Source organism: Accipiter gentilis, chromosome 7 (genome assembly GCF_929443795.1).
Source record: "Accipiter gentilis chromosome 7, bAccGen1.1, whole genome shotgun sequence".
NCBI classification, from domain to species: Eukaryota; Metazoa; Chordata; class Aves; order Accipitriformes; family Accipitridae; genus Astur; species Astur gentilis.
Genome location: NC_064886.1, coordinates 15,948,367 through 15,960,674, shown reverse-complemented (window position 1 = coordinate 15,960,674; position 12,308 = coordinate 15,948,367). Strand labels below are relative to the sequence as shown.

Below are 12,308 nucleotides of genomic sequence, written 5' to 3'. Positions count from 1 at the left end.
CGATAAAAACGGCGTCGTGGCTGGAAACAGCGTTTATTGATCGCTTTAGCGACAGCGCGAAGCTTTTTCCGCCAGGCGGCCTTCAGCCCTCGCCTCCTTTTCACGGCGAACCCCGCCGCGCCCGGGGTAAAACGTGGGCGCCTGGCAGCGCCAGGCCTGAGGCAGCGCGGGGGGCGTGGCCTTCCGCGCGAGACTTAAAAAAAAAAAAAAAAAAAAAAAAAGGCGGTGCAGCTCCGCCTACTCCCGCCAGGCTCAAGATGGCGGCGCTGAGGGCGGCAGGGGCGGCTCTGCTGCGGCCCGGGCGGGGGGAGGCGGCCATCAGGCTGGGCTACCACAAGAAGGTGAGGGGCTGCGGGAAGGGATGGGAAGGGATATAGGCACGGTGCTCGTTAGTGACGCGATGCCCTCGTAGGTGGTGGATCACTACGAAAACCCGCGCAACGTCGGTTCCCTCGACCGCAACGCCAAGAACGTGGGTACCGGCCTGGTGGGCGCCCCGGCCTGCGGCGACGTCATGAAGCTGCAGGTGACCTTGGGGACCCGCTGACACCGGGGACGGGGTAGGTGGGGGGGATCGCCTGGGGCTGTTGCGAGGCCCAAACTCGTCCCCTTCCCCTTAGGGGTGCAGCGCGGCCTTTCCTTCTCACAACCCCCCCTGAAATGTCCCCTGGGGCCCGGGCGGGCTTGTCCCGAGGGTGTGGTGGGCCCCAGGGCCCTGCCTGGCCCTGAGAAGGTGATTCTGGGGTGCCTGGTAGAGCTGAGCCAGCCACTGAGGTGCTGCCAACGCTCTCGCAGGTGGAAGTGGACGAGAACGGGAGGATTGTTGATGCCCGTTTCAAAACCTTTGGCTGCGGATCAGCGATCGCATCGAGTTCGCTGGCGACGGAGTGGGTCAAGGGGAAAACGGTAAGGGTCCCCGCCGGGATCAGAGGTGACACCATGGAAAGCCTTCAAAGCTTTGAACCTGCTTGTGTTCTCTGTTGGGACTGTGTAGGAAACAGTAGTCTAAGAATCCCAGTACTGACTTTTTGCAGCGCGGTACAGTGATGCAGAAAGCAGCGACTGTCAACGCTGTTAGTGGCCTGACTTCTAGGGCAATAGTTGCCTTTTCCAAGAATCTGTTAATCTGTAGGGAAGTACTTTGTGTTTTATGCAACAAATGAAAACACGTTGATCCCAGATTCTGGAAGAAAGCTTAATTATGGAGAATCTTTAGGTCACTTAGATCTCTCTTTCTGCCAAACAAGCAATGTGCTTCTGTATTATGATAGAAGATAAGCAGCCTTAGAGCAGCCCATCCAATAACACTCAGTCTGTAACACTGGTATGCTTTGGTTTGTTCCCACCACTGCTCAGTCTGAGACATTCCTTAATTCTGCCATCCTTTACTGCCCCTGGCAGTTGAGACGTTCTTCCGTGTGGATTCTCTTGGCTCTGAAAGCACTCTTAGTAAATGCCTTTGTAGTCCGTGTTGTACTTCATGTGACCGGTGACTATGTACTAACTGCATTTCAGGTTGATGAAGCGTTGAAAATCAAGAACACTGATATCGCCAAAGAACTCTGCCTTCCTCCAGTCAAACTGCACTGCTCTAGTAAGTAAAGGACTAAACGATGAAAGTTAAAACACAAGCTTGTATTTGAGAGGGAGGCTTCTGGGAATAGCATAGATGCTTCTGAATGTTGTTTTCCAAATAAAGTTTCTGCACAAGGAACAGCTAAGGTTAGCCCACAAGAAAAACTTGCTTATGTCCAGGTTTTGGGGTTATTTTAAGAGATTTCAAATCTCTTTCATCTCTTGGATTCCGTAGCTCAGCAGACTGATAAGTGTTCAGATTCTGACATTCTACTTCTGAGACGCTGGCTGGTGCTACCTGCAGTGGTGGTCACTGGTGACTGGTCTTGTTTTTACAGCATCTTTTGTCCTAAATTACTTTTAGCTGTCCTTGAAATACTTGTTTTGTTTGTAGTGCTGGCTGAAGACGCAATCAAGGCTGCCTTGGCTGATTACAAGTTGAAGCAGGATCCAAACAAAGAAGAGTCAGAGAAGAAAGCAAACAATGCCTAAAGTGACTGTAAAGCTTGTTCTCATTCCACTTAAATTTGCAGTGCAATTATTCTAGCTATTAGTAGGATCCGGCGCACTACTAAATGAAGCTGTAAGATACGCACAACTTGCGCACAATGTGTCACTGTTCATGTGTGTACAGCCACTCTTGTAGTGCTTACATGACTGGGATGTGGGTATTCCAGCAGCCTGTGTCCTGTCACGACTGTGTTTGAAATGTTTGAGTGAAGAAGACTGTTCAACTGCAGAGAACTTGGTGACTTCTCTTTGGGGAGAAAATCCTGCTGTTCTGGTCCTGGAAGGGCTGCACTTTTTTTGGAAGATGTATAGTTTTGCCTAATATTTTACAGAATTTAGTGGGAAACATTGCCTTGGTCTTAATGTTTATGTAGGAACTGCAGATCAGTCTGTGTAACAATGCAGTATACAAATGTGGGGCAGCACATCTGCCTGCAAACTTCGGCTGTGTCAGAGTTTCATTTTGCAACCTTTGTGCGAGTTCTTCTTCTGCGGGTTGCTGGGACGCTCCGGCAGGCACTAGAGGGCACTGACAATAAATACACTGCTGGGACACCAGCAAGTAGCAGCTGGGTGTCACTGCTCCAGGAAGCGCAGACCCAAGCTAGCAGGGCTTGATTCTGCTGGCATCCAATCATTACTAATGCTTGCTTGCTTGCTTTTTTTTTTTTTTTTTTTTTTTTTTTTTGAAGCTCCCATTAGAGGAACAATCTTAATTTTGGAGTGTCTTCTATAAGAATGGAACCCTTGGGATTGGCCAAGTACTCTGTTAAAAGAGAGTAAATGGACCCTCGGGCTTGAACCCAGGAGGGCAATAGCATAGCCAGGGTGCAGAGCTGAGGGGAAGCTCCTAAGGGAGCAGGGGTCAGTCTGTGCCCTCTGCAGATGATGCCTCTGCACCCTGCCGGGCACAGTTCAGATGAGCTTTGCAGGGAGAACGGGTCATGGGGAGAGCGTCACTGATGCTCACCTGCTCGAGGATTTGCACGCTGAGTGTGAGCTGGCTCCCTGGGAGCTGGGGGCACGCCAGCGTTTGAAAATGAAATGTTTTGCGGTTTGGCTTACCCTCCGTGCTCCAGGCCACTGTGCTCTCCTGTGCCCTCTGGTGGTTGCTCTTTCCCAGGGGAGTATTTCCATAGATTTCCAAAACAAACACAAAACACATTTGAAAACTTTGCCTTCTCTTAAGATTTTAAACCACCCCAAGAAACCTTACTTGCCTTCTTTCATACCTAGGGTGTTTTAAAAACATTAAAAACCTCATTTAAAAATTATGTAGCTTGTTCTGATGTATCTGTCCATGTTCGTTGGTGGTGTTTTTTTTTTTTTTAAATGCAGAGCAGGCCAAGTGTGGTTGCTGCTGTGGTTTGTTGCTTGCAAGACAGCTGTGGCAGTACCTCAGCTCAGCACCGCCCTGCATGCCGGCTGCTGGCCCTCGGCATGGCCCCTGTCTCCTGCCACCTTCCTGCAGCGAGGAATGTGCCTCGCTCCCTAGGAATGGTCCTGCGGTTTCCCAGATTAAAAAAAAATTAAAAAATCAGGGAAACTTCAGACCCCATGTCCACTTTGGGGCAGCATCAGCTCCTTGTGCTTGTGAGAGCCCCTCGATGAAAAGCAAGAGGGAAATAAAAAAAAGCCAGCATGCTCTTCCAAGGGGAGAGGTTGTCCTGATGCAGGGACATGGGGATGCATCCCTACCTGCCGCACAGCTGGGACAAAATGTGGGGTTGCAGGGGTGTGGGGATGCAAGGATATGGGGATGTGTTGCTTTCCAGGCAGAAAAGCCTCTTTTGTCTTGCAGGTTTGCCTGCTATCCCTGCCAGGCACAGCTACGTCCCAGTGCAGAGGCATGCGGCAGCAGTGCAGCCCGCCCCCCCCCCCCCCCCCCCCCCCCGCCCTTGGCTGCAGGCTGCAAGATAAAAGTTTCCCCGAAATGGCGTGTTGGTGTACAGATTTTGTGGACGATAAGCGCGTCCCCCGGCTCCCAGGGTTTCACCCACGCAGACAACCTTCACCCCGAAGCACCGCCAGGCCGGCTGCGCCTGCCAGATTCTGGGGTCATGCATGGACCCCACAGGGCTGAAGCTGAAATCGGCTCTGCACCCCAACAGCAGCGTGATGCAGGGAGGGCCCTGAAGGAGGAAAAAGTTGTGGGGACTGTGCCTCGGCCATCCCACAAGCTGCAGAAATAGACAGGAGAGGAGATCTGCATAGGAAATGTCTTTATTACTAGCTGAAGGAGTTAAGAAAATAAGGCAAAAGTCCAGCTGGGCTCTGGGCTGCCCTCAGGTCACGGCTTTGGGACGGAAAAATGGAAGGGTGGGTCCTTGCCCCTAAATCCTCTTCCCTTCTCCCATTAGCTGGGCAAGGATGGACAAGGTCATCCTGTCCTCGGTGGCTGCAGCAATCAGCAAAGCCAGCCCATGGTGCCCAAGGTCATAGCGAGCTCCTGCCCCGCTCCCCCGGGAGGGGGGGGGGGGGCAACTGCACAGACACACACCCCCAGCCATGGTCCCATGCCTCTGCCCAGAGGGATGCAGCTCCTGGCCAGACAGACCAGAATGCTGCTAATTAATAAAATAACATTTGGAAGAAAGCTGGTGACAGGTGGCAGAGAGCAAGGGCTGCCTGACACAGCACTGGGGGGGGCCAGAGCCAGAGCTGGGGGGGGAATGCACCCACCCAGTGCCCAGGGGGTGGGAAAAGCCCCTTGGGCAGCTGAAGCGGTGGGGCTGACGGTAACTCCGGCACTGTGGAAAAATACTGCCTGCCAAAAAAAAGTCATGGCTTTGCCACGGCATCCCGCCGATGCAAGGGTCAGTGGGCCCTGGGGGCGGGGGGAGTCTTGGGTGTGGAGCGGGGGGGGCCTTCATCAGGGCTTTCTTGAGCCGCCACGTACGTATGGAGCAACAAACCACCACGTCCATCGCGTGTCCGCGGGGCGTCCCCTGAGCCGGCGGCTACCGGAGCTCACCAGGGACCGGGTCCCTGCCCTAGACACTGGGGGGGGCCGGGGAGCCATCCTGGGCTGCATTGGGGGCCCCCTCTCCCCGTGCTCCCGTTGCACCCACTGCTTCCTCAGCACCTGCATTTTGGGGAGGGGGCTCGGCAGATTGCTCATCGCCTAACTTTTTGCTTCCTTCCTCCTCCTCCTCCTCCTCGGCAGGGGGTTTCTGCTCCCCCCGGGTCCCGTTGGCCAGCGGTGCCTTGGGGGGGGATTTGAGGTTCTGGGCAGCCGCGAGGATGTCTGCCTGCAGCTGCCGGCTGCAGTCGAGGGGCTCCTCGGCGCTGGGGTCAGGGGCTTTCTCGGGCACCTCACTAAAAGCCCGGGCCCCCCCAGCCTTGTCTCGCTGGTCCACGTACTTCTTCTTGGGGAAGGAGGAGGGGTAGTAGGCGGATGCCTTGTGCTTCTGCCGGACGATGACGGCGGCGCAGATGATGAAGAGGAGGACGAAGGCCAGCGAGCCCACCACCACCACCAGCAGCATGTATTCCTTGAAGAAGTCCACCAGCCCATCCAGCATGCCGCCCGGTGCCGAGCTGTTGGTGACTGTGGTCCCCGCCGCGTCCCCCAACGTCGGGCCGGTCCCCGGCGTCACGCGGTGGATGGGTGGCGCGGCCGAGACCTCCTCACCGTCCCCGCTGCCCCCGCTGTCGGCCAGCACCGCAGCGTGCCGGGGTGCTGCTGAGCGCACCGGGGCCACCAGCAGCAGCAGCAGCAGCAGCAGCCACATGCCCGTTGCCAGCCGTACCGCCATGTCCCCTGGGGCTCGTGCACGGCGGCCTGCAGGATGCAGAGGGGAGAGCAAAACGTTAACAACCCGATGGAGCAAGACCCCCGAGCCCTGCCACAAGCAAAGCCCCATGGTGCACCCACCCCAAGCCCTGCATGCCGTTCCAGCACAGAGGGACAAGCACAAGCGTTGAACAACCGACGGTTAGTTCAGGCGCTCGCTTGTTCACCCGGCTGAATTTGCTTAAGAAAAGCAAAACACAGCTCTGGTTTCCTTGCCCCGACACTGAGCAAGGGTCTGCGTTTATTTTGCAACGGCGCACTGCAAAAAATAGATGGAAACCAGCTGAATCAAATTGCTCAAGCCTGGGGGATGCTGTGTGCACGCGAGGAGACCGGGGCTGCTGCCAACAACTGGCTTCAGACAACGGTCATTTGGCTGATTAGAAAATTCCTGAAAAATTGAGGTTTCCAGTGGAAACTTTGACACAGGCGACGCTGCCGAGGGGCCGGCCCCCGGCACAAGCGGCATTTCCCAACCGCTTGTCCCGGCACGGACCGTTACAAACGATTCCCAGCTTGAACATGGCTAAAAATAGGTTGGCAGCAGAATTTCACCCTGGTGCTGCTGCGGCGGCCAAGCAGTGCCGGGACGGGGCATGGGACAACCCCTCCCCAAAAGTCTTTGTAAAGGGGCAGCCCTGGAGCTGGGTGCAGTGAACAGGGGGGGTCCTGGCTGCCTGAGCATCCCCAGTGAAGGGTGAAGGCCAGGTCCATTCCCTTGCTGTGCCACTCTGTGCCAGATGGGGCTGGATCTGCCCCTCACCGGCAGCCACAGCCCACAGCACATTGTAGGACACGGCATGAGCGTTTCCCATCCCCGCGCACAGCCCAAACCTATGAGCTGGGGCAAGCCCCCCGCAGGCTCCTCACCCCCGTGGGGTTCTGGAGCAGGGTGTGACAGTCCCCAGCACGTCGCAGCACATTCCTGGGGGATGGCAGTGAGCTTTTGGTCGTGCCATGCCACGTAACGCCATCAAGCCATTCCCAGAGCTCTCCCCTCAGCACGGCCCTATGGGAAGGTCTCAGGAACCAGCTCCCCTGGTCCTGGTCTGTCAGGGGGGACCCCCCCCCAGGACAATTCCCCCAACCTTGGGCCCCCCAAATCCCATCCGCTTCCCATTTTCTGCCCCCAACAAACCCAACCCAGCAGCGCTGCAAGACGGGAGGAACTCCAGCAGCGGGACTTGGCTTTCAGGCTCCTTCCCAGCTGCAAAATCTGGTTTGCATTAAACCAGAGCAAACAAACGGCGGCAGAGGCGGGAGGTGCCCCCGGACCCCCAGACCCCCCAACCCTCCCAGCTCACCACAGGCGTCGCTGCTGCCATGGGCTCTGGGCTCGCTGCAGTAACAGCGGCACTGCCAAGACAAGGGGTTTTGGGGGGCTGGGACAAGCCCCTTCATCCTCCCCCTCTGCTGCCTTCACCACAGAGAGGGGCCTCTCGGCTGTGGCGGGGAGACAGGTCCCGGGGAAGGTGAAGGGATTAATTTGCCATTAGCAAGCGGAGCTGATGAGCAGCCACGGCCGTGGAGGGGCTGACGGAAGCCCAAATCAGTGCCAAGAGCAGAGCCTGTTGCCACAGCCATTGTCAGCCCTCCATCCCCATCCCCACCCTATTCCATCCCCATCCTCACCCACCCCCAGACCCACAGTACGTCCCCAGCTCCGGCTTGGCCAGATGCAAGCGAACCCTGCTCCGCTTCCCTCCGCTCCCCAAATGCTTGGGAAATTCAGGATTTTGATGTTGTCCAAGCGCAGCATCCTCCCAACCATGCCCAGGCACACGGCTGCATGGCCGGCTCCATCCCACTTCCCACTGCGGGGACCATGCCCAGTCCTTGCCGCAGCACCCCCAGCCACAGGGCAGCCTGCGCCCTGCTCGGGAGCCACCCCAAAATTGGGGGAGCAGGCTGGCATTGCCGGCGGGATCCTCACCTCGCCTGCAGCCGCCGCGTCGGCAGGAGGGAGCCGGGACGACGGGATCTGTCCCGTACACCTCACCTCCTTGCGCCTCTTTCTGCTGCTTGCTGGGACGGAGCCTCCTCCTTCTCCTCCTCCTCCTCCTCCTCCTCCTCCTTCTCCTCCTCCTGCGCCGCAGCCAGGGACCAGCTTGTTCTCATTAGGGCTGGTTTGGGGAGGGAGTGTGGGAGGCCGGTGAGGGGCAGGCGGCCCCCGGCCCCCTCCCAGCTGAGATCCAGCTGGGGGCTGGGGGGCCTTCCTGGCCTCTTGCCCTGACAGCAAAGGGGGGGAAACCTGGTGCCCCCCATCATCCCAGCAGTGCTGCTGGAAGGGGCCACTTTTTGGGGTGCAAGTGGGGAAGGGGGGTGTCACAAGGGAGGGTTTTTGCAAAGGTACTTTATCCACGAGGGCAAAGGTGTTTTTATGCACGAGGGCAAAGGTATAAACCCTGTCCCCTGGCCAAGTAGCTGAGCCACCATGGTGGGACAGTGGTGCTGGCACCCCAAAAATGCCTCCGGGTGATGCCATGCCAGGAGCAAGCATGGCCTCCACCCAGCTGCATTTTTCTCTGCTCCTGGGCCCCCCCATCATGTCAGCCCAGGGCCAGATCCAGCCCAACCCCTGGGCACAGGCATGAGACAGTGGAGCACAGCCACTGAGGCCAAGCAGCACCCAGGGTCCGAAGGGGACAGTGAGGGTTTCAGGCTTGATGCCCCAGCATTACTGGGGGCTGGCAGCATAAGTGTGGGGGCAAACAGGGCTTGGGACCCCCCACCTTGATTTCAGGAGACCGTTTCCTAAACATCCCAGCCTGGAAATGCTCCGGCACAGGTACCTCTGCCTCGGGGTACAGGCGGGGGTACAGAAAACCACTCCTGCGGTTCCCCAGGCCAGTGTGGCAGCAGCAGCCATGCAGCTCCCCAGGGTACAGTCTCCAGGACGGGGGTCCCAGCCCCCCCGCAGTCCCCTCCGCCTGGGCTGAAGTTGCTCAAGAGGCTGCAGCCGCCGGCGGGTGACCTCATCCTCTTGCTATTCGCCTCTACTCCTCCCCAGGGACCCGGCCAGATCTCCCCCCAAAAAGCCATCGCCAATGCCCAGGGACTGCGACCACCACGGGGCTGGGGTGAGGGTGCCTGTCCCCATCGCTGCTGGCACCAGGAAGCCAGAGGGGAACCGGCGCCATTTAGGTTTCTCCCGGCGTCACCGAATGTAATCGTGGCTCCCAGAAATAACGGGTCCGTCCGTCTGTCTGCAGCCGGCGGCTCCGTGCAGCTGCTGGGGCGGCTTTTCCTGGCCTTAAACAATCAGTGCTGAAATCTTAGAGGGGAAGGGGGAAAGGCAAGGGGAGGCCCGGGGGTTGCGAGGGCGGCCGCGCTGCTGAGGCAAGCCAGCCTGGAGGAGCGCCAGCGGCATCCGGACTCGCTCCTGCAGCCCAGATGGGGATGGGGCTGTGATTCCCCGCTGTGGGCCCAGTGATGCTGGCTTTGGGCTGAGACTCCTTGTCTAGGGTCCCCATCCCTCCCTGGCCAGGGTCGCCATCCCTCCCTGCCCAAGGTCCCCATCCCATCCTGGACAGGGTCCCCATCCCTCCCTGGCCAGCGTCCCCACCCTTCCCCAGTTGTGGTCCCCACAGCCCCCAGTCAGGGTCCCCATCCCTGCCCTGGGCTCTTCCCAGCGCAGCGGAGGCATGGGGACAGGCAGCCCCCGGTGCCAGCACACACCGGCCATTACGATGCTGTTTTTGCCTGCGGCTGGGGAGGGCTCGGCCCCTCGGCACTGGGCAGGGCTGTGGTGCCCGGGCCCCGCTTTGTAATTTGGGGCAGCTGGAACGTTTGGACCCACAGGGCTCGGCTCAGCGGCACAGCCGGCCCGAGGTAACCTGCAATTTGAGACATTTCGGCCCTGCTCTGCTTGTAATTTGCTTCACTGGGCTGCACTTTGCTGCGCCAGCAAAATACCCAGTGGGGACTGATCCTGCAGAGCTGCATCATGGTGTGCAGAGCACCATGCATACAGCACCGTGCCACACACAGCACTGTGCAAAGTACCGTGCTCAGCATCATGCGCAGCACCCTGCACAGCATCGTGTACGGCCACATGCCACACACAGCCCCGCGCACCTCATGCTGCCAATCCCACTGCACGGCATGAAGGCTTGCCGGGGTGGCATGGCCTGAGGATCCTGCTGTGACACCGCGCTGGCTTCCTGCAGATTCCTCTGCCGTGAGCTGGGAGATGGCAGCCCGACAGGACCTGCTGACTATGCCAAATAGGGCGATTCCCAGCTCCTGGCAGCCAGCTCGTGCTTTGGTGGTGGAGGAAAGTTCATCCTCGCTGGGCTCCTGCTCCGGAGCGGCAGGCGCAGGACTGGACAAGGACGGGAACAATCCCTCCAACCTGCACCCATCTGCCTTTTTGGGACCTGCTGAGCCTCATCCTCACCTGGACCGGGGGGACGAGCCACTGTGGGGTAAAGCCGGATGATGGGAGCATCCCTTTGCCTCTGAGAGAAATTGGGGCTGGGGATGACAGTGGTTGCTGCGGGCTCCCATTCCCCAGCCTGGCCCCAACGGCCCAGAGGCACATAAACCTTCGTTATGGCTAAGCCATGAACTCCTGCGGCTGCTTTTTGGTATGCAGGGCGCTGTCATCTGCATGCATGAGGACACAGTGGGGTCAGATCAGGGTGGCATCACTGGAGAGCCCACTGCTGGGGCGTGCCATCCGGGGACCAGCCACCCCCACCGGCTCCATATCCCGTCACCCATGCTGACTCACCCATAAACATTTACATTTGCAGGAGGGAGCAGGGCTGGCAAGGCTGCTCGGCCCCAGATGGAAAATATCCGAAGCAGAGCATTTATGTAAACAGGCAGTGGGGCTGGGGCGGCCAGGGTGCAGGTGAGCGGCCACGCTGCCAACCCACCCGTGGGACAGTCACCCCCGAAAGCAGCTTTCAAGGCAGCTGCGCACCCAGGGCTCAGCTCGAGGACAAGACGGCACAGTGATGCCTCGAGCCTGTGCCGAAATGCTTCGCTGCCCAAGTGTGTGCTGCAAATGTGGAGGGCGGCATAAGCTGCGTTGTGGGATGGGGATGGGGCTGCTGAATCTGGCAGGGTGTGTGTGGGGGGGGATGTGGGGGATAGGGACACTGAGTCTGGTGGGGCAGGGATTGGGATTGAGCTATGGGGACACCGAGCCCAACTGGGGCAGGGATGGGGATATGGGGTCAGGGATGCTGACCCTGGCCAGGCCAGGGATGGGGATGGAGAGATGGGGATGCTGAGCCTGGCCCGGGCAGGGATGGGAATGTGGGGACACCGAGCCTGGCAGGGCAGAGACAGTCCTGGGCCATTTCTTCTTCCTCGGGTGGCTCCCCAGGGCTGGGAACAGGGAAGGGGTCAGTCTGGCGGCTCGAGGGGTGAACGACACCTGCACACCAGGGAGAGGTGGGACCTGGGAGTGAACCTGAGCCCCCTTCAGTCCCCGGGGTACAGGCAAGCTGGTGGGACCCTCGGTGGCAGCTCATGGCTTTGCTTTCCCCATCCCTCCCAGCCCCAGCCAGAAGCACGGAGGGACAGCCTGGGCCGATGCTGCCCTACGAGGCCGAGAGCCTGCGACCACCATTTGCCCACCTGGGAGGAGCCCTGGGCACACCAGCAGTGCACAGGACCACCCCGACGGGCAGTGACAGTGCCGGAGTCGTCCCATCACCTCGCTGTAGGTGACCGCAGGGCAGGAACACGTTACGCCACGAGCACACCCGTTCCCGTCCCTCCACCCCCCGGCATTTCCGCCCCAGCACCGCCACCCTTTCCGCTCCCACACCGTGGCACGAGGCCGAGCCCACGTGGGGAGGGGATCCTGGGGGCTGTGGTCCCCAAATTCCCCCCCGGGACCTGGCCCCCTGCCTCGGCCACAGGTTTCGTTTCTGCTCCCCTCCAGGGGGCGTGGGGCTGCTGCTGGGGGAGGAGGATGGAGAAGTGAAATTTTGGCAGGGGGATGTGGGCAGGTGGTGGAGTGGGAAGGTGGCCGCGGGGGCTGGCAGGCACCATACCCACCATGAAGAGACCACCATGTCCAGGTAACACTTTAATGGGATCAGCCTTGAGGGCTGAGCTCGCCCCGGGAGAAAGCAGCTCCCCATCACGCCAGTCCAAGTGAAAACACGAACCCAAGGGGATGGGGGTCCCCTGCCCACGGTTCCACACGCGGCAGCACCGGGGACTGGGCACCATGCCCATGGTGCAGCCGCTGGCCCCCCCGGTGCTCTGAGATGCAGAACCCCATCCTCATGGCTCAGGAGTGCTCTGGCAGGAAGCTGCTGAGAGTCAGATTGTCACCATCAGCCTCGCAGCCACCATCGAGCAGCAGCTTCGACCGCCGGGCCGGGCCGGGCTTGGAGCCATTGGTGGTCACCTCGCCATCAGGCAGCAGGGAGGAGATGCAGACCATCTCGGTGTGGCTGAG

At 59.3% G+C, this 12,308-nt stretch overlaps 2 protein-coding genes across 2 annotated transcripts; one reads left to right on the top strand and one right to left on the bottom strand.

Annotated features, from left to right (window-relative positions):
- Positions 1–229: 229 nt before the first annotated feature.
- ISCU (iron-sulfur cluster assembly enzyme) lies at positions 230–3,357 on the top strand. Its single transcript, XM_049806222.1, has 5 exons — positions 230–341; positions 413–526; positions 796–906; positions 1,516–1,594; positions 1,970–3,357. Exons 1-5 carry the CDS (start codon positions 258–260, stop codon positions 2,065–2,067), a joined length of 486 nt encoding a protein of 161 aa, XP_049662179.1. The 5' UTR covers positions 230–257; the 3' UTR covers positions 2,068–3,357.
- A 933-nt stretch (positions 3,358–4,290) lies between these two features.
- Positions 4,291–7,943, bottom strand: TMEM119 (transmembrane protein 119). The gene is made up of 2 exons (XM_049806221.1): positions 7,815–7,943; positions 4,291–5,869 (listed from the first exon to the last, which is right to left on the bottom strand). The coding sequence occupies exon 2, from the start codon at positions 5,841–5,843 to the stop codon at positions 5,079–5,081; it is 765 nt and encodes a 254-aa protein (XP_049662178.1). The 5' UTR covers positions 5,844–5,869; positions 7,815–7,943; the 3' UTR covers positions 4,291–5,078.
- Between the last annotated feature and the right edge of the window lie 4,365 nt (positions 7,944–12,308).

Coding starts and splice junctions, on each gene's coding strand:
- ISCU (XM_049806222.1), top strand. CDS start 258: ATGGCGGCGCTGAGGGCGGCAGGGGCGGCTCTGCTGCGGCCCGGGCGG. Junction 527..795: donor GCGACGTCATGAAGCTGCAG/GTGACCTTGGGG, acceptor ACGCTCTCGCAG/GTGGAAGTGGACGAGAACGG. Junction 907..1,515: donor AGTGGGTCAAGGGGAAAACG/GTAAGGGTCCCC, acceptor ACTGCATTTCAG/GTTGATGAAGCGTTGAAAAT.
- TMEM119 (XM_049806221.1), bottom strand. CDS start 5,843: ATGGCGGTACGGCTGGCAACGGGCATGTGGCTGCTGCTGCTGCTGCTG.